Source organism: Panthera onca, chromosome A1 (genome assembly GCF_046562875.1).
Source record: "Panthera onca isolate mPanOnc1 chromosome A1, mPanOnc1 haplotype 2, whole genome shotgun sequence".
NCBI lineage: Eukaryota > Metazoa > Chordata > Mammalia > Carnivora > Felidae > Panthera > Panthera onca.
In genome coordinates this window covers 86,395,728-86,421,015 of record NC_138339.1, presented here as the reverse complement: position 1 = coordinate 86,421,015, position 25,288 = coordinate 86,395,728, and the positions used below count along the sequence as shown (strand labels likewise).

The window sequence follows — 25,288 nt, the reverse complement described above, 5'->3', positions numbered from 1 at the left end:
TCAACCGACTGAGCCATCCAGGTGCCCCAAAACATCCAAACCTCTTACATAGAGAATGTAACATGACTATGCAAGGAAATGACTATGTTTATTTTGTAAAATGTATCATTGGGGAAATATATTTTGATATTTGGAGAGAGAACAAGTAAGAGGAAGCGGTGTCACTGGATGACTGGCCTGAGGTATACTGCCACTGCATTTGTTTTCAATATTTTCCCAGATGTCATGGCATCTGAGGACGTAGTGACTTTAGCTATGAAGACTTGGATGACATAATTTGTGCTTTTATATCTCCTCTTAGTTCTTTCTCTTCCACTCTTCTCTCCTCTTTTATGATGTCAACACATCGAGCCCTGAAGGGATCAACGGTAGGAGGGCTGGATGGGTAGCATCTCTAACAGGACCTAGTGTTGGCAATGGATATTTGTCCCTGATAGTTACTGTTCACAGTATATGGCCCAAGATTGAATTATTGAATCAAAGGATGTGGCCATGCTCAGAGCCCTTGTTAAATACTGTCAATTCTCCCTGTGGAGGGACGGAATGAGTTTTTAGTACCACGTGTGATATGTTGTATGACAAATGCACATGGCATCAGTATCCTGCCAAAATTAGATTTTATTATTTTTGTTTTTCCTAGATTTTTATGATTCGATATTTTGAGGTATTTGGTTATTCTGTATTGTCAGCATTTTCTGTACAATTATTTTACTAGACAGTATTTTTTCCCTCTTTCCATTGGTTAGTTATCAAAGTAAGTATGAGTACAGTTGTATATTGATGTAAATTCTTTTTAATGTACTGGTCTGCTGCATTTAATTTCTGATTCTATAATTTTAGTTTTAGATGTTGCCCTTATCTGATTTTAAAAGTTTTATTTCTTTCAGTTCAGCTAACATTCATAAATAACTTTTGTGTACCAGTTACTGGAACTCTACTCTTCAGGGCATGGAATTGATTAAGAAGGATTTGTCCAAGGAGCTCACAGTAGAATTGTATGTGTGTGTGGGTGTGTGTACTAAATTAGTGCTATGATTGTTATGATACACTGACAAAGTGGGAAGTGCTGTAGGAACATGGTGGAACTTCTCTTACCTTAACTTTGGAATTCAAGGAAGAATTCCTGGAAGATGTGTCGCTTGAGCCGGGTCCTGAGGAGTAACAAGTGTAAAGATAAGGAGGATTTTGCTTGCTTTGGGAACAGCAGGAACAGAAAAGAGCTTTAGATCTCTGGGAAATAATGAGAATGTTATTGGCAATAACAGTGCTGACATACTTTGGATGGAATTGGAGTAGAGGAATCAAGTTCAACACCATAAAGATTGCTTTGTTCTGTGTATGACCAGATCAAACTGCTTCCTGAAAACAGAGACTTACAGGGAAATACACGGGGCGCTTGGGTGGTTCGTTCAGTTGAGTGTCTGACTTCGGCTCAGGTCATGATCTCACAGTTTGTGAGTTTGAACCCTGCATTGGCTTTGCTCCTGTCAGTGTGGAGCCTGCTTCTGATCCTCTGTCGTTCCCCCTCCCACACCCTCCCCCACCGCCCCGAGGCTTCATTCTCTGTCTCTCCCAAAAATAAATATTAAAAAAATAAATATAAATAAAGGGAAATGCCCAAGGGATGCCTTGGGTGGCTCATTCTGAGCATCTGACTCCTGATTTTAGCTCAGGTCATGATCCCAGGGTCGTGGGATTGAGCCCTCACCGTCTCCTTACTGAGCAAGGAGCCTGCTTAAGATTCTCTTCCTCTCTCTCCACCCCCCTCCGCCCTACTCCTTTCCCCTGTTCATGCACTCTCTCTAAAATAAAAATTTTTTAATATTAAAAAGGGAAATGTTCAGACCATTCTAATTAATATGAACAGGAATATATTTTTTTAATGTTTACTTATTTTTGAGACAGAGAGAGACAGAGCATGAATGAGGGAGGGTCAGAGAGAGAGGGAGACACCAAATCTGAAGCAGGCTCCAAGCTCCGAGCTGTCAGCACAGAGCCCGACGCGGGGCTTGAACTCACAGACCATGAGATCATGACCTGAGCCGAAGTTGGAAGCTCAACTGACTGAGCCACCCAGGTGCCCCTGAACAGGAATATTTTTATGTTATGGGGTAATCCTCCCATTTTTTATGAAAAGAAAGAATATACCTCAAAAATTTGAATTACATAAAGCTGTGTTTTTGATTTCTAATTAAACTAAAGCAATATTCCTGTTGTGAAGAAAAGTATCTTCTATGTTTTTCAGTGAAGTAGGTCTTCTGTAATTAAACATTTCCACAAAGACAAGTCACATTAAACTTATCTAGGCATCTCTTTTATTTATGACCTTCATTGTGGAAATTCTTGCTGAAATTTGAACTTCATTATAAACTTTTCCTTAATTTTAAATATGAATTTAATAGCAAGTTAACTACTTCTTTGTTATTTTAATTTTTTTAATTTAGGTGATACAGTAGTATATCAATATGGAATAGCTACAGTGATAATTGAAGCTAATGATGACCCAAATGGCATTTTTTCTCTGGAGCCCATAGACAAAGCAGTAGAAGAAGGAAAGACTAATGCATTTTGGTAAGCATATTTGAATAAGCATAATTGGATAAAATAAAACCTTTAAGCATGCACAAATTTGAAATATTATTAATGTTTCAAAATTTCAAAATTTCAAAATGAACTATAAGCTTTGTTTATGGTGTTGCCACTTGTTTAAAAAAAACAAAAAACAACACTTTAGCTGGTGAACAGAAATTATTATCCGTACCCTCCTCACCTCAGCTTCCATCATCAGGACTGAGAGACTTGAGTTATCCAAGGTCTTCTGCAACTCTTCTTTCAAATGATATGTGACTACCCTCACCCCATCCTTTGCTTTTGAAGAACTCTTGCCAGTTCTTCTGTAAATATTTTTCGATGGGGTTTAGAATTTACCCTTCAGTTTGTACTTTGAAGAGTATGACTTTTAAGATGGCTTCTCTTTGTTGTTTAAAGTTCTGCCTCATTCTCTTACCGTGAGATTAATCATGGGTTCTCACTAAGGATTAGCTGGCTGGTTTATATTAAAGATGGTAAATAGAAAAAGTCTATTGCTGAGATAACACAGAAAGCTATCATTGGAGTTAAATTCACTACTTATATATTTTTCATAAAAATTAATTTTCTTTAATTTGTTACGTAGGATTTTGAGGCATCGCGGACACTTTGGCAATGTTTCTGTGGCTTGGCAGCTGTTTGAGAATGATTCTGCTTTGCAGCCTGGACAGGAGTTCTATGAAACTTCAGGGATTGTTAACTTTATGGATGGTGAAGAAGCCAAACCAATAATGCTCCATGCTTTTCCAGATAAAATTCCTGAATTCAATGAATTTTATATTTTAAAGCTTGTAAACATTTCAGGTGCTGTGTTTTTCCACCTTATTTATTTTATTGCTGAAATTTGATGTTTTATACATAAGTAATTAGAGCTGTACCAAAAATACAATTAATGAAAAAGTAACTGTATCTTGATTGTCCAACTTTAAATGTCAAAAATACCCTTTTTGATAGAAGCATTATTTTTAACATTCATTTTGTGGTCTTGGCTTGGCTAAGTTTTATGGATGGAGACTTACATTCATTCTTAAACTTAAATAGATTTTTTTCCTCACTAAATAGAGTATCTCCAACAAAATATTAATGGAAGTTAGGAAGTACAGATTCATGGTAGCTTAAACCTTGGTCTTGTGCCATTGAAACAATTTAGACAATCAGTTTCCCCATTACTTGTGGTTTTAAGCACAGGAATTAAAACTTTCTAGTTAATATTCTCTTTTCATGCTTTTTTGGTTATTAATGAAATTATTCTGAGCCAAAATACCTCTGAAAATGTGGTAAAAAACATATGGTGACATTGTTGTTCATTGATTAATGACTATGTTATTTAACCAGAAGTTTGCTAGTCAAATTCCTTTTGTCTTCACCTCATACTGGAAAGTACTTCAGATTCTGATTTCTTATTTATTATAAGTCAATCTTATTACAGGTGGATCTCCAGGTCCTGGGGGCCAACTAGCAGGAACCAACCTCCAGGTGACAGTAATGATTCCATTTAATGATGATCCCTTTGGAATTTTCATCTTGGATCCAGAGTGCTTAGAGAGAGAAGTTGCAGAAGATGTCCTGTCAGAAGACGATATGTCTTATATTACCAATTTTACCATTTTGAGGCAGCAGGGTGTGTTTGGTGATGTACGAGTAGGCTGGGAAATACTGTCCAGTGAGTTCACTGATGGTTTGCCCCCAATGATAGATTTTTTGCTAGTTGGAATTTTCCCCAGCACTGTGCATTTACAGCCGCACATGCGGCGTCACCACAGTGGAACAGATGCTTTGTACTTCAGTGGAGTAGAGGGTGCATTTGGAACTGTTCATCCAAAATACCATCCTTCCAAGAACAACTCAATTGCCAACTTTACGTTTTCAGCTTGGGTAATCCCCGATGCCAATACAAATGGATTTGTTATAGCAAAGGATGATGGTAATGGAAGCATCTACTATGGGGTAAAAATTCAAACAAACGAATCCCATGTGACACTTTCTCTTCATTACAAAACTTTGGGTTCCAATGCTACATATATTGCCAAGACAACAGTCACGAAATATTTAGAAGAAAATGTTTGGCTTCATCTTCTCATTGTCCTGGATGATGGTATAATTGAATTCTACCTTGATGGAAATGCGATGCCCAGAGGAATCAAGAGTCTGAAAGGAGAAGCCATTATTGATGGTGAGTGTCATCTTTGACTAGGACACTGAATTTTGAATTTTTAAAAATTTTGATTTCTTACAAAGGCCAACTGGTATTTAAAAATCTGCTTGTGTATTGGTTTAATTTCTGTAATAAAGCTATGCCTACCAAAACCATAAATTCTGTACTGAGTGTTGCAGAAACGAATCAGGGAAAGTCTTTATCCTTGACGTACTTAAAATAGGCTCTGGGAGAGAGATGTGTATGTATAAACAGATCACCTCGATATTGTGGGATGAAAGAAAAATTATGAAGGCAGAATATTTATCTCCCCATAGGCAGTAGGAGGGATGGGGCATGATGATTCCAGGTAGAAAAAAGAGCAGAGGTATAGAAACATGAAACAGCCTATTGAATTTGGGGAACTGCTGCTTGGTGAATTGCTGGAGGTGAAGGGTGTTGGGTGTAAGGTTAAGGAGGAGTTGAAAGAGAAAAATTACTCTAAAATGCCCTGCAATTACAGAAGTTTATAGTCTTAGTAGGTAAATTGGTGAATTCTGTGGAGAGCTTTGAAGAAATAGGCTTTGTGGTCTTCAATCTGCATTATGTATTGTTTCTTTGAGAAATACTGGTTATTTCCATTATAATCACCAATTCTTTCCCAGCCCCTCCATCCTAGGATGTGATTATTTTTTAATTAGTAGGGAAGTAGAGCACAGCTTATATGGTTGTAGCTTATTAGACTATTTTCCTTCTGAACCTCCTTGCATTGGGTATCTGGTTGTGTTTTTTTTCTAGTAGAAAAAAAATGCCCAAAAGAAACAACATGCACACGCTACTGATTTCACCTCCAAGGATTATGCTTACAGCATTCTGTAGCATTAAATCAATCCCCTTTTGATTGTGTGAATATATGCATATGTCTGTTACCACTGATTCATCTGGTGATGGCATGGTGGTAGAATGAGAGTGGGAAGGATTGGGGAGATCAAGAGCTGGTGTTTCTTTTCTCTGTTTAGCGTACTGCAAGGAACTTAGATTGTTTCTGTAATTTGTAATTTGGAAACAAAATTTCAAAGTATTTATATATTTAAAATATATTAATGAACTATAGTATATGTTAGGTATTTTAAGATACATAAAAGTATATGTTCCATATGGTGTACAGATAGATGAAGTTTTAAAACTTTAAATTCATTAATTTCAGCACCCATGTAACTAACTAGATCAAGAAATAGCATTCCAGAACCCCTCTAGCCCTTCTGCAATCACTGACTCACCACCCTGCCCACCTACTGTTGCCATTTCTGAGAGCATGAGAGTAGCTTCTCCTATTTTTTTATTTTATGTAAATCAATTGAGCAGTGTGGATACTTGAGTGCCTGGCTTCTTTTGCCCAGTATTGTTTCTAGTGTTCATCATATCTTTGCCTGTCATAGATATTTCACTCTCTTTACTATATAGTTAGTCCAGAACTGCTGCAGGGGCGATTGAGATAATAATTGCAGGATACTTGTGACTGCCCTAAAACAACTACCTGGGTTCTGCCTTGGTTGATGATTTTTATAAACAGTATTACTTGTACTTTTTTCCCAAAGTACTGCCAAGCTGTCATCTTATATAAATATCCTAGTTGAGTTATTGGAGAGGGAATAAGTAAAGAAATAAGAACTAGTGAATTTTCGAAAAGGGAGAGCTTTAAAGAAATAGTCATGATTATTGATACATAGTAATATAATTGGAGCTTCATGTTGTTATTTTCATGAAAAAATCTGTAAGACTTGCATATGATATTGTTCCTGGGGAGGAATACTTTTTTTTTTTGTATATCCTTTGCATTAATTATTGGTGTAAAATTATTTGGTCTGTGAAAACTTTTGTTGAATTCTCACAGCTTTATTTGACTCAGGATGCTTTTCTAACAGATTAAGCCTTGATTTGCTCAAACAACAGTAATAGAAACAGTTAAAAAAATTGTGACTGAATGGTTCCATTCTTAGATGTGCAAGGAGATTTTAAAATTTTCTGGAAGAAAAATCTATATAAGTATACACTCACATATACATAAACACATACACACACATATATACACACACGTACAAGATATCCTTTAGTGTAACATATCTTACATCCCAGCAATTAGATTCTGTTTTCATATCAGAAAAGAGCTTTCATTTGATTATATTTGCTTTATGTATTTTATTTATCTAATAAAACCTCTTAACAAAATTGTTCCACTTTCTGAATCACACTTTGTAATTTGGTACAGGATAGTAGTGGATATTGTCGTGTTTAAACCCATTTCTAATTGCAGGGCCTGGAATGCTGAGGATTGGGGCAGGAATGAATGGCAATGACAGATTTACAGGTTTGATGCAGGATGTGAGGTCCTATGAGCGGAAACTGACTGTTGAAGAAATTTATGAACTTCATGCTATGCCAGCCAAGAGTGATTTACATCCTGTTTCTGGATATCTGGAGTTCCGACAAGGAGAAACTAACAAATCATTCATTATTTCTGCAAGAGATGATAATGAAGAGGAGGGAGAGGAATTATTCATTCTTAAACTAGTCTCTGTAAATGGAGGAGCTCGCATTTCTGAAGAGAATACTACAGCAAGATTAATAATACAAAAAAGTGACAACGCCAATGGCTTGTTTGGTTTCACAGGAACTTGTATCCCAGAGGTAAGTAGTGCGCTTGGGGGATTTTGGAGTTAAAAGTTCACTGTAGGTAGATTTGTTTGGGGGTAGCCTTTCTTTCATTTGGTAAATGTGCTTAAGTATCTACTCTAAGCCCAGAAGTATGCTAGAACAAGTGGTTGCAAAAGTAAAGTATAAGGTCCTTGCTTTTATAAGTTCACAGTTTGAATTAGAAGCTTTATCAGCTGATAGAAGTAATAAGAAATTAACAAATGAAACTTGAGCAATTATCTGTAAAGTTAATGTATTTCACAGAAGGCCCAGAATACTCCACATGTAATGTACTTTGTCTACTGTTTGGATACTACATAGGTAAATGAAATAATACATATTGAAAGCTTCTATGAATAATAGTAATTGAAACTTTATTAAAATATGATTTTTTGAGTTTTTTTTTCCACATGTGAAATGTATGTGTGAGTAGTTACAACATTCTTCCATGTTGGGTGTAATGCCTTCCTTATCACCCTTCTTGGCCAGCTTTAATTCATTAGGCTGTTTTACTGTCCTTATCAGTTCTTTCCAGGTTTTCAAAGATCTCTAATCATCTTGGTTTCCTGTTCAGTAATGTGAGATCTCATGACACCACTTCACAGGTGTTGACTGTGACAACAACAGCTCCATGCCCGTGAAAGGATGCCAAGTAACAAGAGTCTTTTCCTTTGCAAGTTGATGCTTGTAGATTTAGAAGGGCTTTTTTGTAAATTGAAGCAATTAAGAAAACCATGAATTAATACCAGGTGAAAAGCAGTCTCCTGGTCATAGGCCCGATTTAGCTCAAATTGGGGAGCCTAGCTCTCAGAGGAGTGTCTTACTGCCCTTCTCAGCTCTTTAGTTTGGTGATAATCATAAGAGATCTTCAAATAGTGGGCTTTTTCTATACCAGAAATACCAGAATATCTTAGACTAAGGAGGAGAAATGTCATACAAATCTGTAATTTAAAAAGAATTGTGTTTATCTATAATGATAATACTTAAAAATGTTTTTTAAATGTTTATTTTTGAGAGAGAGAGAGAGAGCATGAGTGGGGGAGGGGCAAAGAGAGAGGGAGAGATGGAATCTGAAGCAGTCTCCAGGCTCTGAGCTGTCAGTGCAGAGACCTACATAGGGCTCGAACTTGTGAACTGTGAGATATGATCTGAGCCGAAATCAGATGCTTAATGGACTGAGCCACCCCGGCGTCCCTATAATGATAATAGTTTTAAATAGATATTCAATCATTAAAGAATTTTACATGTTAAGTTTTTGATATGCCTTTCTGACAATCCATAATACAGTGGCAACAAATATTAATTATTATTCTCACCACCCAATAAGGTTAAGAACTGAGGGTTAGAGGACCTGAAAAAAATAACCTAACTTGAATTAAATAAGACAGGATCAAATACCTGGTTCAAGGCTTGGCAGTTACCAACACTAAATAAATATGAGTTTTACTTTTTTTTCTTCTAAGATACAGTGGGAAGAACTGAAATTTGAATCTGTCTTGTGACTTCTAACCTTTGTCTTTCCCCCTGTGTTTTTAATATTATCATCTCTATTTTTAAAAAGACAGGTGGCTTCCATCAGACCGTGAGAACCATTAGGGTACCATGTAAAATCAGCTTCCCTTTAATTCCTTTTATGACTCAGCACCTGCCTATGGCTCTAGCTTCTTGGTCAGTATGTTGGTCAGACTCCTCTTTGATCAGTATGTTTCAGTCACACTTGCCTGCTTCAATTACAGTCTCTGGGCATCAGGGCTTTGTAGCCTCTCTATTTGGAACACTCCCATTCTAGATCTTCAGAATCAGTCATTCAAATCTCAGTTTTAAGACCTTTTCTCAGTGAAGACTTTCTTATCTAAAGTAGCCCCCCCTTCCTTCTCCCAACCAGTTTTTCTCCATCCCTTCACCTAGTTTTAATTTTTCTATAATATTTATTACACTCTTAAATTCCCTTTGTTATTTATAAGTTCATATATTTATTGGCTAGCCCTTTCCACCATATGGATGAAAGAACCCTGAGTGTAATAAGGTCTTATTGTTCATTATTGTATCTCCCAACACCTAGAATGGATTATAGTAGGTACTTAATACGTCTTTGCTGAATTTACGAATGTATTCTAGTAATTAAGACCTAAAAAGGCATATACTTCAAACAACAAACACGTTTAGGTTCAGTTAGCTGCATAAACAACCAAACTGGAAAAAAAATACATAAATGTTAAAAATCTGCCCCAAGTGAGGAATAGTTTTTGATTGTTTTTCTGGCTTTGTGGGCTATGATAGTGAGTTTTCAATGCTGGAGTTTTCAATGCTGGCTTGTCTTACAAGTCCCACTGATAGATTGCATTGGTGTGGGTTTGCCCCCACTTAGTTATATAGCTTTGCCTGTTCATAGAAATCTCAAAATTTGAACAGGACCAGTCAAGTCTTTAATTGGAGAAGAGAGAACTTCGCAATGTAAGCCGCAACATGTATACTATTAGAACTTCTGGAAAGAAAAAGAAAACATTCTCCAAGCCCAAAGGAGAGAGAAATAGAATATATCTATATTGGAAAGAGTAAAATTTAGACAGTAAAGGGAAGTGTTGAGTCTAAAAGAACATTGGAATCTCAGGAATATTATAGAATTTGCGTTTCTGAAATTATTAAGACTGTAAGTATAGAATTCTTTCATCTTTTCATCTTTTTTTCATCTTTTCATATTTCTCCTAAGGAGTAATATGAAGTATTTTTATCATCATCAGTAATACTAATTGATTGCTTGCTGAAGTTGTAATTCAAAGTGCAGGTAGATCAACGGGTTCTAATGTATTAGAGTAAGATTTTACATTTGCAGCTCAACTCTAAGAAACTACCACTTGTCAAATTGGTATAATGTAGAGGAGGAATATCCGTAACTATCTGCCAAGACTGTTTAAATCCTCCTCCTTTCCCAGTTACATATCTGTGTGAGGATGGCTATTTTCATATATTTCAACCAAAATAACAAGTAGCAACAGAGAAATTGATTGCAGAAGGAGATATGAGAGTCTAGCTGTCTTCCATTAAGCTAGACATTAAAAGAGATTTACAAAAATTTAAACAATGCCCCTCTGTCACTAATTTCTTTTGTTTTGGAAAATACAGTTGTTTCACATAAAATATGTTGCTTATGTTAGCACGTAATGAGTTTATTATTGCTATTTTAAAATGAGTTGCTATATCAATATTTAAATTCTTTTCAATTTTAATTTGTAAAATGGTAAATATCAGCAGATTTCACTAGCATAAGCTAAAAGCTCCTTGGGGTTCTTAAAAATTTTTATGAGTGTTCAGGAATTAATGAAACAAAATTATGTGAGAACCCCTGGTTTATTCTATGCTTGGAATTGTCTGCAGGGTTTAAATTTTATGGCTATTTGCTTCATTTTTAGAAATAAAAACCACTGTCACTTCCGTAGATTCTTCTCTATTGTGTTATTGTGGTGACATTGAAAAGTTAATTTTTTTCTTATCCCTTCAAAAATGTTGAAGGCAATAGCGATCTTTAAAGACTTCTCTATGAGTTATGTTATGCTTTTACATTTTCATAGATTCATATGAAATAAAATAATATGAAGGTTAAAATGAAAGTATAATCACATCTTAAATAATGAAAAAATGTAGAACATGACATGGTCTATACTTGGCATATTGAAAGAGATCATAATTATTTTGTGATTTGTTACTGCCTAGCCTGGTATGCCATCTTGTTTGTACTAAGTAGCAGGTGCTTAATAAATTGTAATTGAAAGAATGAATAAACCTGTATGTAGTGGAGAGCCCTGATGGGGCCATGCCAACTAGTTCTCTGTATTCCAGGTGGTGTCTATACTGAACAGATGACTGAGTTTTGTTGGATCTGTAGCATAGCAACCACATTCTCATGTTTTCCACCCGTATTTTGGTATTCTGTGTATTCTTTAATGTTACTTTCTCTGCACCTTATTTTGGCACTATTTTTGTATGTCCTACAGTCTTGTATATCAGATAATTATAAAGTAATGAGATTACTTTTCATAATGATTCATAGAACTTCCTAGTCTCATTATTTTATTTTTATAACTAATACTTGGATTAAATTTTATATTTATGAACTCAGCCTAAGAATAGATTTAGAGATATTTTGAGAGGATCTTTGTAAAACTGAGAATATTATTTAACTTGGACTGTGTTTCTTTTTAAGTGCCTGCCATATGTTATGTGAATAGATTCCTTTAGATATAAGTGATATTGATATAATCTGATATCATAGATCTTCACCCAAGCGTGAAACAAAATAAAAAATTAATTGGATGTGTAATTATTAGGTGTTAGCTTTAATCTTCTACTCCAATACAGAAAGCCAAATTATGGCTCAGTGCATTATTTTTTTCTGGGAAAATATGTTTCAAAAACTTTTCTGGTTGTTAACCTTTATAATTACTCTTCTGTAGTTCTGAAGATTGAGCACATTTCTGATTCAAAAGAGGAAATAGTAGTGGCTACTGCTGTTTATTGTGAAAAACTGAGTGATGGTGGTTTTTGATGATTACTTCTTGATGTTATGCTTCTCGTATACTGGCCTAAACGTTTGCTCGTATCCTGATTCCAAAGTCAGTTAGTTGAATATTTTAATAGAAAAGCTATTTTAACTGTTTATTCTCATATCTTCATTATTTTCTGGTATTAATAATTCCTTCATCTGGTTCAGTATTTCCCAGGGATTGCGCACGATGACCTTAATAAGAAATGTCTAATGCGTATTCCTGGGCACCATTCCTGATTGAGGACTCCATTTCTGAATCAGAATCTCTGGCAGGGAGATGAGATGGGAATCAAAACCCTGAACTTAAAAAATCTTTTTAAATGGAAAATTTCATACATACATAAAAATAAGAGAAGACAGAATAATGAACCCCAGTGACCCACCACCTAAGCGTCAACATTTATCAGACTTTGGCCAATTTCATCTCCTTGTTTTGGGCTGAAGTCATTTTTAAAGCAAATCTCAGACATTGTGTCATTTGTCTGTAAATTCATAAGTATGAAAAATGGATTTTTACCAAGCATCCGAGGTGATTTTTTTATGGACCTTTGACATTTGAAGCTTCTTCCCTAACTGGAGATTTATAGTTTACTTTATTGAATAAATTGTTAATATGGATAGCCTTTTCTTTAAAAAAAAAACCCCTGAAAATAGTAGCTGATAGATTTTGATTAGGGCTTTACCAAATGAAAGCATGGTTAAATAGCTTTTCCCTCTGTGATTCCTACAAGTAAAAAGCTCCTTTCTTAGTCCTGGGTGCTGCCTGGTAATGCTCTTAGACTTAGTAAGTAAGTAGTTGTAAGGAAATATGTCAGAGTCCTGAGTGCATCTTTGGATCCATTTCATTTTTGTCTCCTGCTAAAAAGGGAAAATTTGAAATTCATATGTTGGGATTAATTAATTCATATGTTGGGATAATTATTAATATGAAATTCATATGTTGGGATTAATGGCTTATTAATTTAGCTTATTCAGAGTGTTCATTCTGGTTAAAATTTGGGGCAAATGTGTTCCCATTGTGATAGGAATCAAAATGTATAGGGATTTACTTTTTTCAATATGTAAGCATATATATTTCTTGATAAAATGGGAATGTAGCATTTTTTTTTTTGGAATTGTGTATGTATCTGTATGTTTGTTAAGGAGAAAAAATATAAAAAATTTTCAGTACTTAATATATTCCTGTAGGTACCTTCTAAGACATTTGTTTAATCACCCAGATCCATTAGACATTATGATACTCATTTTCAGAAGAAATCACTGAGACTGAGATGTTTGATAAATGGTAGCATGAAGAGGCTTAGGAATGTTTGACCTTAAAGCCATATACTCTTTTCTTCACACATTTATGTACCAGTGGCTGTGATGAAAATGCTGATGTAAATGTCTAGGTGGCAGGTGGGAATTAAATTAGATGCGTATTGAGCACTTGGGTGTCTCTTCTGTTTCCCCTTCTCTCCAGCCTCAGGATTGGAGCGCCCCACCTTCAGAGCAGTCAGTTCTTCCATCATGTGGTAGATGGGCTCCTAAAAATCACTGCAGTATGCCAAACTGGATGAGGAAAACACAGAACTTAAGGAAATGATGGGTTAGGAGAACACTACTCAAAAACTTGGTCAGTGGCATGTAAAAAGAAAGATAGGGAATCAATAAAAAAAATTTCACACAATAAATGTGAAATACTCATATACTACAAGAAATATGGTGTATACCTAGGGAAAAACCCTTGTTTGCTTGAAGAAGCAAGCAGTACACAGTTGCAGGTTGTGTATTCTTGTGAAGTGAGAGGAGGGTTATCTGACATCCAAGGGAAAGTTGCCACATTAGATGCAGTTAAGTGTGGCTAGCAACACACGTGTTGCACTGAGGCAGCTGATGTTTCAGGGGTGTTTGTGTGTTTCCACATGACTTGTTTCAGGTCAGCGCAGTTTTCTGTGTTCACCATGTTTCTTATAGATGAAATCACATAAGCAAATGTTAAGTCCACATAACAGATTATGGATTATTCACATTATGCTCTCTGATAGGTCAGTTGCATTGGAATAGTTTTATGATTTCAAAACCAGTGTTATAGCATAACTGACCATACTTGATCCTTTTCTTTACATCTATAGTTACTTCTCTTGTCATCTCTTCCAGTCTTTAAGTAGCATTTATATAATGTTATATGTATATACCATTTGTATGTGGCCTTAAATACCATTTATATGTTGATGCCTCCCAAATTTATAATGTCAACCCTGGCCTCTCCCCAAAATTCCAGACTCATTTTTCTAGCTGCTCACTTGACACATCTCTTGGATATGTAGTAGACATTTCAAACTGAGCATATTTAACAGTCAACTCTTTGACCTTTACTGTAAAGCCTGTAACTAACTGTTGGAGGTGGAAAGATCAAGCCTGCTTTACACAAGCCTGACGTGTCTTGATGTATTGGTGCTTGCTGAAAGTGGGCTACCACCACTCTGTTGCTCCATTCAGGAGTGGCTCTGAAGGATGAGGACAGAGCAGTAAACAGCCAGCCCACTTAGCTAGTCATTTTATGTGGAGGGAGAAATGGTCTGAAGTTATGAAGTACATGTTTGAGCAGTGCTAATGACATAGTGGTCTGGCAGGGACTTAAATTCATCAAGACTAGAGACAAGAAAATTTGGGGAAGAGTCATGTTAATAGATAGAAGGATATGGGCACTAAGTGTAAGGGGACATTTCCCAAAAGACTCTCAACAACTGGGAAATTAGGATGAGGCATCCACTGGATGTCAACTAGACTCTTCACTGCCAGCACAGTGCCATTAACAGAGTGATGGCAGGAATCGAGGCTATGCATGTGCCAGACAGCATGAGCTCCCTCTTATTTTTTTTTGAGTTTATTTATTTATTTTGAGAGAGAGAGACAGACAATCCCAAGCAGGCTCCATGCTGTCAGTTCAGAGCCTGGTGTGGGGCCCGATCCCACCAACCAGGACTCGATCCAATGAACCAGGACCCAATCCCACGAACCATGAGATCATGACTTGAGCTGAAATCAAGAGTAGATGCTTAACCAACTGAGCCACCCCATTATGAGCTCCCTCTTAACAAGATGGATCTAGAAACTCTCGCTGCTGAATGCCCAAATAGCAAGCAGCAAAGACCAAAGGTAGTTGCTTTCCAATAAGCTCTTTAGTGGTAGCTTGATCCCAATCTGGCTGTTTTACTCCAGAGTGAGTAATTACTGGAATTAATACTTACCTTAGCTAATGAGTTATTGTTGTTGTTATTATTGTTATTATTATTATATTGGAATTAATGTTGGAGTTATATTATTATTATATTGGAATTATTATTGGAATTAATACTTACCTAATGAGTTTATGTTCTTAGTAGATCTACCAGACCATCATCTGAAGGCTGAAAAAATGCCTGCTGTGTCCACTGGGAAGCCTGCCTCAGAGGGACTTGTTTTATGTGAAGGAGGTGTAACAGTGGGCACACAGTCCTAGGATTCCCTGCCCTTACTATAAACCACATCACCTGAATCAGCTGGCTTACTACAATAGTGGGATGGCCTGATAAAGACTCAGCTAAGGTGCCATATCAAGGACCACATCTTGTAGGGTGGGGGTGATCTAGTATGTATCCAGTGGCTGATAACTGGTCAGTGTCCACAGTACCTAGGCTACATGGGCTCAGGAGACAAGAGGTAGAAAGTAAGAGTGGCCCTGTCTCCATCACTCCCAGTCACCAATTGCTAGAATTTGTGTTTCTCATTCTCATGCTTTAGGTTCTGTTGGATTATAAGTTCTGGCTCTGTCTGGGTGAGGGGCTGTCCACCAGGAGTCGCACTGGAGGCTCTGCTGAACAATCACCTGTAGTTTTGGGCTTCTCATTCCAGGGGGCCTGCAGGCAAATAAAAGAATTATAGTATTGTCCCAGAAATGCTTAGTCTTATTTACTATGAGGCACTAGGGTTGCTGTTACCCTTTGAAGCAGAGGTATTGATGGTTGGTGAAACTCAGGATTTCTTGGTGCTTCCACACTCATTGATAACTATGTTGACTATTGCCTTTTTGTGAATACATTTTAAATCTTTTCTTTCCAGCCCCAGTGTTGGCACCAAAATGACTCTATCTTATGCTGACAGAGGTGATCATGATTGACATGAAAAAGAGTGACATCATCTAAATTAGAACTTGTATTTTGAGTTCTATTCCTTTAGTTTTGGTTCTTTTTTCTATGAATTGTATATATGCTTGCTAACATAAAAATAAAATTGAATTAAAAGACTGAGAATTTAAGAGCATCAAGACTTTATTCTAAAAGATCTAACTTCATGTAATTTTTAAGCATTTATCTTAAGTGTTTAGATAAAAATATTTTCCATATGAAAAATACATACAGACATGTGTATACATGTATATATGTATACATATGTATATATGACTATCAAAAAATATTGAGCATAATAGAAAATGCCCTCCTTGACCTGACATTTGTCTTCCCACCAGACGTTTCTCAAGGCTCTCGCCACTTGTCACTTTGTGCTGTCCTCAGAATGATTTCATAAAATCCACTCTATTACTTTTTATGTCCATGCCTAGAATGTTCTCCCTCATGTCATTTTCTACCCTCTACCCCACACTTCTATTCCCCATTTGGCTTGTCCGTGTTCAACTTCTAAAACTTTGAGTTTGTCTTCCTTTTTAGATTTATCCGAGACTGTCGGATAAATTTTTTTTAATAGATGTTTTGTACCATAGCATGCAGAAAAGTGGCTGGCATATATGAAGTATCAATGAATGAATTACATGTACAGTTAACTGATTATAATTGTTGTAATTTTCATATTTTGCATTTTTGTATTTTTATAAAATCTCTAAAAGTGTGAGACAAAAATGCATGGTTTTGAGTATTTCTTAGCAGTCATAACTATGTCTGGAGGAATGGAGAAGCTTCCTCAGAGTGTTAGAAAGTTACAGAATTAAGTTTATGGTAATTACATGAAAGCATTATAATTTTATCACTGACTTAAATCGGTATGTTTTTATAAATAATTTATGCTCAATTTCAGATTGCAGAGGAGGGATCCACCATTTCATGTGTGGTGGAACGAACCAGAGGAGCTCTGGATTATGTGCATGTTTTTTATACCATCTCACAGATCGAATCTGAAGGCATTAATTACCTTGTTGATGATTTTGCTAATGCCAGTGGAACTATCACGTTCCTTCCTTGGCAGAGATCTGAGGTAAACCCTACCTTGTTTCCTTGAAAGTCTCCTGGAAAGCTTTTCCTGTTTGTTCTGTAACTTATTTGCAACTTCTTGCTGTTTAAGCGATGTAAAGTATTCAGGTAATTAGGTAAATATCATGGTCTAAAATGTTTTTTTAATTTATTTATGCAAAATAAAAACTAAAGGTTTTGAATGATTATAGTATTATTACAGTTTTATAGTTTTATATCTTCTTTAATTCCTGTATAATAAAAATGGTATAACTTGAAGGTTTGTCATTGTGGGTTTTTTGTTGTTGTTGTTGTTGTTATTACTACTGATACAATGGGAAACTGCAGCGATCTTAATGGTACTCTTCTAATCAGCCAATGAGGAATTCTTATAACTATAATCTCACTTTGTTTTTAAACATGGAAAAAATGAGGTAGTTTTTCTTTGTTTTGAAAGTACAAGTGATCTCAAGTTTTATCAAAACTTTCCATGAACTATCGTCTCATTTCTGAATAGGTGCTCCAGAAATAAATGGCACTTCTTGTAAGTGACATCGAGGTGAGACTGTGTCCTCTACCAGAATTAAAAATTTTTTTTTAATGTTTATGTATTTTTGAGAGAGAGAGGTAGAGCACAAGTGGGTCAGGGGCAGAGAGAGAAGGAGACACAGAATCTGAAACAGGCTCCAGGCTCTGAGCTGTCAGCACAGAGCCCGACGCTGGGCTCGAACTCACGAGCTGTGAGATCGTGACCTGAGCCGAAGTTGGATGCCCAACTGACTGAGCCACCAAGCACCCCCTCTATCAGAATTTTTTAAAACATTCTTCTAGTCTACCATGTTAGAATATTCACATCAGTATAATTTTTCATTAAAAATGTAAGTAGCTTATATGTCATTAGTGATACATAGTAAAATAACTTAAGGCTTGCAAATATAATCTTTGAGGAAATATCTAAGGGATTTAGGAGTTAATTGGTTGGAAAAGATAAAATTGAGGGAAGACTTAAAATATGCTTAAGATTTAAAGAGTTAACACTAAAGAATGATCAAATCTCTATAATTTGGGGAAGAAGGAGATTAAATTGTTTATAACAAAAGTTCTCCAATAACAGGCTGCAGATAGATCCATGGTAAATATTTTGCTGATTCTTTGGTAAAGTGAGGAAAATTATGAAAACTAAGCAAGTTTTCATAAGGCTAACAATGCTATTTAAAGAACTGTATTTTAATCTGATGTTGTCTTTTTCACTACTTTTCTGGATTTAAAGTATTCTTTTTTTTTTTACTCAAGTAATAATGGTGGCATTTAGTCACTTATTTATGTTTCTACTTGGAAAACAGAGTTGATCCCCCAGATTTTCCTTGGGAAATTTACCAACTATGAAGTGAAAATATAACCAGAAACCATTGTTTTATAAACACATTTTGGAAGAGCTAAGAGTTAATCAGATTCTGGAAAATAAGCTCTTGTGAAGTTATATTTAAAATATTTTCTTCTATAATTTTTAGTTTCTTTAAGCAATAAGTGATCTTTATTGCAAAGTAGTAACATTGACTAGTGGGGTTGGTTTATAATACGATGTCTGCTAGATCTACACCAACCACTTAATCTGGCTTTGTAAGACATCGTGATGTTTTGGTGTTACTTTTTATAGCAACATTTGTTAGCTTTGCTTTGTAGGGGCAAGATATCTGAAATCTTCAGACTGCATATTGTTATTTTTAGTTTAGGAACAATGACATGATTTGGGTAGTAGGTATCATTTTTGCCCTTCCCCTTGAGTATTTTGGCTGTGCCATATGTTAATTTCTTATTTAAAATTTTGATTAAAATGAACATTAAAACCAAATTCAGACCTGCTAAATCAAACTCTTAAGAAAAACTACATTAAAAAAAAGTCCTCCAAATGGTTTTAGCCCAAAGATTAGTACTTTGGAGATTGCATTTGGAGTGAGAGTGCATTGTCAGAATGTTGTCACCCTTCTTTCTGGGAGAAACCAGGAAGGCCTCTTCATTCCTTCTGTTCTCCACTTGCTATGCTAAGTGACTCATCAGGGTCTGGGTCTTCTATCTCTAGAACAAATCTCAAATCCATCTGTTTTTCTTCATCTCCACTGTCACTGCATTATTCAGAATCTCATTCTCTCTCATCATTCACCTCCTGTCTCAGCCCCTAGCATCCTTTCTTGCCCTGTCCACTCTGTTTACACTCTGCCCTGGTACTGAGTCTAAAACAAAATTCTCACTTTGTCCATTTCCTGCTTATGATTCTTCTGTTCTCTCCACTGCCTGTGGAATGAAGTCCCAATTTTTTTTTGGCATTTGAAAATTTATTACTGTCATGTTTTCACCATCAAAACTTATGATCTTGGTCTTTCTTTCTTCTCTTTGTGTAAGGCCAATAGAGAGACACTGGCTACTTCACCAATCTTAAAACAAACTCCAGGAATGTTACCAACAGCATGACCTTTGTGACCAAATCCAACAACCAGAACTTCATCATTTTCCTGGAACAGAATCAACAGTTTACTTCTGGTGTCAGCAACTATCACTAAAAATACCCGTTTGTTATATAAAAAAACTGGGAGAAAATATCTTAAGAACAGAAACTACAATAGACTAAAACTCTTACCTCAATAAAATTCAACCATCTTTGGATACAAAGGCTGTGATTTTTTTTTTTGCCATTCTTGATCAGCTACACCCTGACACACTTCCTGATGGCAGAATTTGGCTGTTTGGCTCCGATCCCTTTTTTCCAGCACAACTCCCTTTGCACGGGTCGTGTCTTCAAAAGTATTGGCCTTCAGGGCTCTGCCCAACTGGGCTTTCTTGTACTGAATATGGCACTTCCATCTTGCCCATCCTGCTGGTGCTGTGGGCCTGAGAGTCAAAATTGTTTTTAGTGTTAGCATAAAAGGTCCCTTTGAACTGAGCTAATTATCTGTCTAGCCTTATCTCCCACACCAGTGATGGTGATCTAATTTCAGTTTCCCTGTATGCCTTATTCTTTCACACCGGCTCCCTCTACAAGTGCTGTTTCTTTTACTCGGAATGTCCTTCCCATTATTATTTACAACCACAACTAACACATTAAGACACTTAAAACGTGTCTGTTGTAAAATCGTTAGTAGGTAAAGTTGGTTGTTCTTTTTATGTGTACTTTGTGCATAACCCTATTATGACATTTTACATTGCATTTGATCAATTAATATCTTGTTACATTTTTAATATATGGAATATATTAAATACTATAATAACTATATTTAATGATTCAAAACCAGACCAGTAACCTACTAACTAGCAGTTTACATTGTTTTAAATGTTTTCCTCGTCATCTCTTTCCTACAATAGCCCGTGAGCCTCTTTGGGATTGGGGCATTTTCCAATCTTGGCACATTGTGGGTGTCACGGCATGCTTATTCAGTTAATAAAGGGAGGGGAATTGTTTTTTCACTTCAGATTTTGACTTAAATTTTGTAGAGCTTGGCTTGAGTTATTGCTACTTTTTTGGAAAGATTACTTACACCAGATTTTCAAAGTCCATTTTGAATCTCTTTTTAAAAATTCTACTACTAAGAATGTCAGGTGTTCCTTAGGCAGGAACTAGACATGTATATGTTGTCCGTTCAACTGCCCCCTGCACATCCCATCAGATAACATGCAGTTCCTTATTTATGAACTTTGTACCCTGAGGTTGGTCATACCACTGTCGTTGGTACAAGCAATATATGATATTACATTGATACATTAATATGTCATGTATGGTATGATGTTAATACATCAATATGGTATTTTCATTTTATTTATTTTATTTTACTTATTTTTTTATTTGAGAGAATGTGAGCAGGAAAGAGGGGCAGAAGGAGAGAGAGAATCCCAAGCAGGCTCCACACTCAGTGCAGAGCCCAACGTGGGGCATGATCCTCTGACCCTGGGGTCACAACCTGAGCTGAAATCAAGAGTCGGTCACTCACCTGAGCCACCCAGGTGCCCCTCAATATGATATTTTTAGACAGAAAGTGTTCATACTTGACACCCATTATTGTTTAAGAATTCACTTCTCTGGTCCTTCTCTGTCTGTGTTTTAATGTTTAATAAATGGATCATGTTAGGTGTTGTCAATACAGAGCCTGCTTGGGATTCTCTGCCTCCCTCTCTCTCTGCCCCTCCCCTGGTCACCTGTGCATGCATGCTTGCGTTCTCTGTCTCTCTCTCCCTCAAAAGTAAATAAACATTTTTTAAAAAGGAAGTGGATCATGTTACATAGTAACTTCAATTAAATATAACTTAATTGGCTATTTTATTTTCTTCTGGTAAGTGGTAAGTCATTTCTGTATGCCTCATTGCTTCATGCCTCTGGATTTTTACATTTATAGGTTCTGAATATATATGTTCTTGATGATGATATTCCTGAGCTTAATGAGTATTTCCGTGTGACGCTGGTTTCTGCAATTCCTGGAGATGGGAAGCTGGGATCCATCCCCACCAGTGGTGCAAGCATAGACCCTGAAAAGGAAACAACAGATATCACCATCAAAGCTAGTGATCACCCATATGGTAACCAAGCCCTCCTGGAAGAAGAATGCTCTCTTCTCCGGGTATATTTGGTCTAGTTAAGAACTTCTGAAGGGATATTTTGCAAATGATTGCAATTGAACTCCTTTGGGTCCTCTAACTTGTGGGCTCTTGAAATTCTAAGCTGCCATTTTGAGGGACATTGTTTATAAAAGAAAATACAAAGATCAATTTCTGAAGTTTACAAATATATTTTGAAAGGTATATACAGGATTATTTAAAACAAAAAAAGTACTTTCATTCATGGCTTTCAAAATTTTTTTATTTAAAAAATTATCTTCTAGTGATATGTTAACAACTAATTAATTGAAATACTTTGTAATTTATATTGTACTGGCTTAAAGAAGTGAAGTTATCACTGTCTGTTTATATTAATTTCTTTTTGTGCTGCAAAGTGATAATTTTCTTAATTGTGGAGTTATCACAGATATCCGTCCTAACAAATAGAGACTGTTATTCTATATTGAAAATTAATAGTTTTTTGGGGGGCATAAAGCAAGAAAAACTAGTAACAGTTCTGTGTAGGGAACCTGAGAGGCTCTTGAACTCTGATTTTACAGTTAAATTTTTCTTAAATGGGTTGCAAATCCTTTAGGGAGGCATTTATCATGTTCTGCTCTAAGTTTAAGAATGAATTCTAGAGACTCAAATATTCTAGAGATTCTTTGGGTAGAGACAAAGAAAATTTTAACTTATATTGAAAACTTAACACATTCTGTGTCAAAAGCATGTTAATCAAATCTTCACTGAAGTCTTTCTAAATGAAAGCCCTCCGAATTTTATTCTGGTGGCCAAAATAATTGTGCAAGATTGTTTCAGATGAATTCTGAAGATGTTTCAGAAGAAATTCTTCCACAGATCACTGGGGTCAGAATGGCTCTCTGTGTCTTGCAGGCTTGCTGCAGTTCTCCACAGGGCTGCCCCCTGAGCCTGAGGACGCGATGACCCTGCCTTCAAGCAGCATGCCTCACGTCACCGTGCAGGAGGAAGATGGAGAAGTGAGACTATTGGTCGTCCGGGCACAAGGACTCCTGGGGAGGGTTCTGGCGGAATTTAGGACGGTGTCACTGACAGCATTTAGTCCTGAGGACTATCAGGTAAATCACTTGATCATTTGGAAGCCATATTTATCAAAGAGACTCAGTCCTTCCCTTGCGGGAGTGGAAGAGACTTGCACTGGTCCCCTGCTATACTCAACAAGCAAAATAAGCGCTGATGGATTGCTCTCTAGCCTGTTGATTTCTACAAATTCAAGTACTTCAGTCCTTTAACGCCTGACACTTAAGTAGCTCTCATACTGATAATTTCTCTTGTGTCTTATATTTGTCATAGTGTTCACTTATATTACTTATTTTAATGTCACAGATTTTGATATATAGGGTATATATTTAAAATTCTATTTCTTAAACGTTTTATTAATATTTTAAAAAATGTTTATATTTTTGAGAGAGGGAGAGAGAGAGAGAGAGCGAGCAAGCACCAGTGGAGGAGGGGCAGAGAGAAAGGGAGACACAGAATCTGAAGCAGGCCCCAGTCTCCGAGCTGTCAGCACAGAGCCTGATGCGGGGCTCAAACTCAAGAACTGCAAGATCATGACCTGAGCTGAAGTTGGATACTCACTTGACTGAGCCATGCAGGCACCCGTCTTTCTTCAACATTTAAAATTTTTTTTAATGTTTATTTATTTTTGATAGAGAGAGCGAGTGCATGAGCAGGGGAGGAACAGAGAGAGAAGGAGACACAGAATCTGAAGCAGGCTCCAGGATCTGAGCTGTCAGCACAGAGCCTGACATGAGGCTTGGACTCACAAACTGTGAGATCATGACCTAGCTGAAGTCAGACACTCAACTGACTGAGCCACCCAGGTGTCCCTTAAACATTTTAAACCCTCTTGTATGCTTCCATCAAACAGGTCCAAAATTGTAAAGAAATTGTATATCCATGTCTTTTCCATTTGAATTATATTATTCTCCAAGTGAGAAGTAGTGTGGCACTGGCAAACAGAAGCTTGGGATTTTGAGCTGGACCAGACTGGGTTTCAACTGGTCTTCTAAATGTGTGACCTTGGGAGCCTCAAATCTTCCTAACCTTAGTATCCTTATCATTAAGAGGAGACCATGTCTACTGGGCAGAATTGCTCTGAGGATGGATGGCAGCATTTTAAGTGTCATGTACTATACATGGCACATACACAGTGACATTGTTACCGCTGCCTATTCTTATTATCACCAGTTCGTTCATATTAAGCAAATGCTCATGATTTCTTCTTGGCTGTACTTCTCAGGATGTATTTTCTATCCTTCAACAACTTTATTTTCCCAAAGAGTCCTCTTTTTAAAATTTAATATTAGGGGGGTCTGGGTGGCTCAGTCGGTTAAGTGGCTGACTTTGGCTCAGGTCATGATCTCGCGGTCCGTGAGTTCGAGTCCCGCGTCAGGCTCTGTGCTGACAGCTCAGAGCCTGGAGCCTGTTTCAGATTCTGTGTCTCCCTCTCTCTGACCCTCCCCCATTCATGCTCTTTTCTCTGTCTCAAAAATAAATAAACGTTAAAAAAAAATTTAAAATTTAATATTAGTTTCCCTCCTTCTTCCTAATAAGACCTGCACAATGGTTTGGAGTTCAGTAATTTGTATATAGTTTTCTGTTCAAACCTCAGAAACCTTGCCTAATTGAATTCAATTAATTTTGGCTGTAGTCCAGTGGGCAAAGTTTTCTCAGATTTCTTCTTTCTTAGACTCTTTTTCTTGGGCAAGTTCTATTTCTCTTGCCTTGACATTTATTGTATCTTTAATTAATTTGATATATAACATATTCCACAAGACATTACAGCTTAGCTTAATATTCTCTGCATTCTCTTAAAGAAATACTTTAGTCCTTATATTGGTGGTCTCCAATTTCTAGTTATTCTGGAAATCCCCAATCTCCAGTTGGATTATCATTTTCTTTAATAACCAAAACAAAACAAAGCAAAACCTATGCCCCTATATTTCATGGCAGTCAGAAAACTACTACCCTTGAAGACATTTCTGATGATTTTTAGGGTATTTGGATGTCCTGTTTGTCACTGGTTTTCACTTTGAACTGTAATCTTTGCTTTTCCCTGAAAACCTGATAACTTCTTCACTTCTCTATGATGGGTTAGCTCTTTCTGGTCTGCATTAGCATATAAAAGCAAGACTTTTTAGGCTGTGTGTGTGAGTATGCAAGTGTCGGGGAAGGAGGGAAAGTGCCAGGAGGGATCCTCTACTGAAGAGGAGACAATTGCATATCAGATATCACTGTTCTTAAGTTTATTCTCTTATATTGAGGTACACGTGGTCCCCACCATCCAGGTGCTTACTCCCAGCTCTTGAGAATGATATTAAATAGCTAATTAATGACTGAATCACAGTTACAGAAATGTTCAAGTTTGGTACTATGGGAGAGAAGTGGATATTGACATAGGGTAGTGGAGGTGGCCTTTTTTTGGGGAAGTGATACTTATGCTGAGCTCTGAAGTTTAAAGAGGAGAAAACTAGCAAACTAGGTGAAGCGGGAGGGAAG

General features: G+C 36.5%; 1 protein-coding gene across 3 annotated transcripts in view; it reads left to right on the top strand.

Moving 5' to 3' along the window:
- Positions 1–25,288, top strand: part of ADGRV1 (adhesion G protein-coupled receptor V1) — a 565,435-nt gene that overhangs the window by 73,342 nt on the left and 466,805 nt on the right. For all 3 annotated transcript variants that reach the window (XM_078448177.2, XM_078448183.2, XM_078448190.2), the window contains exons 18-24: positions 2,445–2,571; positions 3,176–3,393; positions 4,019–4,762; positions 7,038–7,411; positions 17,013–17,189; positions 21,547–21,727; positions 22,640–22,842. In XM_078448177.2, coding sequence (XP_078304303.2) covers positions 2,445–2,571; positions 3,176–3,393; positions 4,019–4,762; positions 7,038–7,411; positions 17,013–17,189; positions 21,547–21,727; positions 22,640–22,842 — 2,024 coding nt within the window. The remainder of the gene's footprint in view (positions 1–2,444; positions 2,572–3,175; positions 3,394–4,018; positions 4,763–7,037; positions 7,412–17,012; positions 17,190–21,546; positions 21,728–22,639; positions 22,843–25,288) is intronic.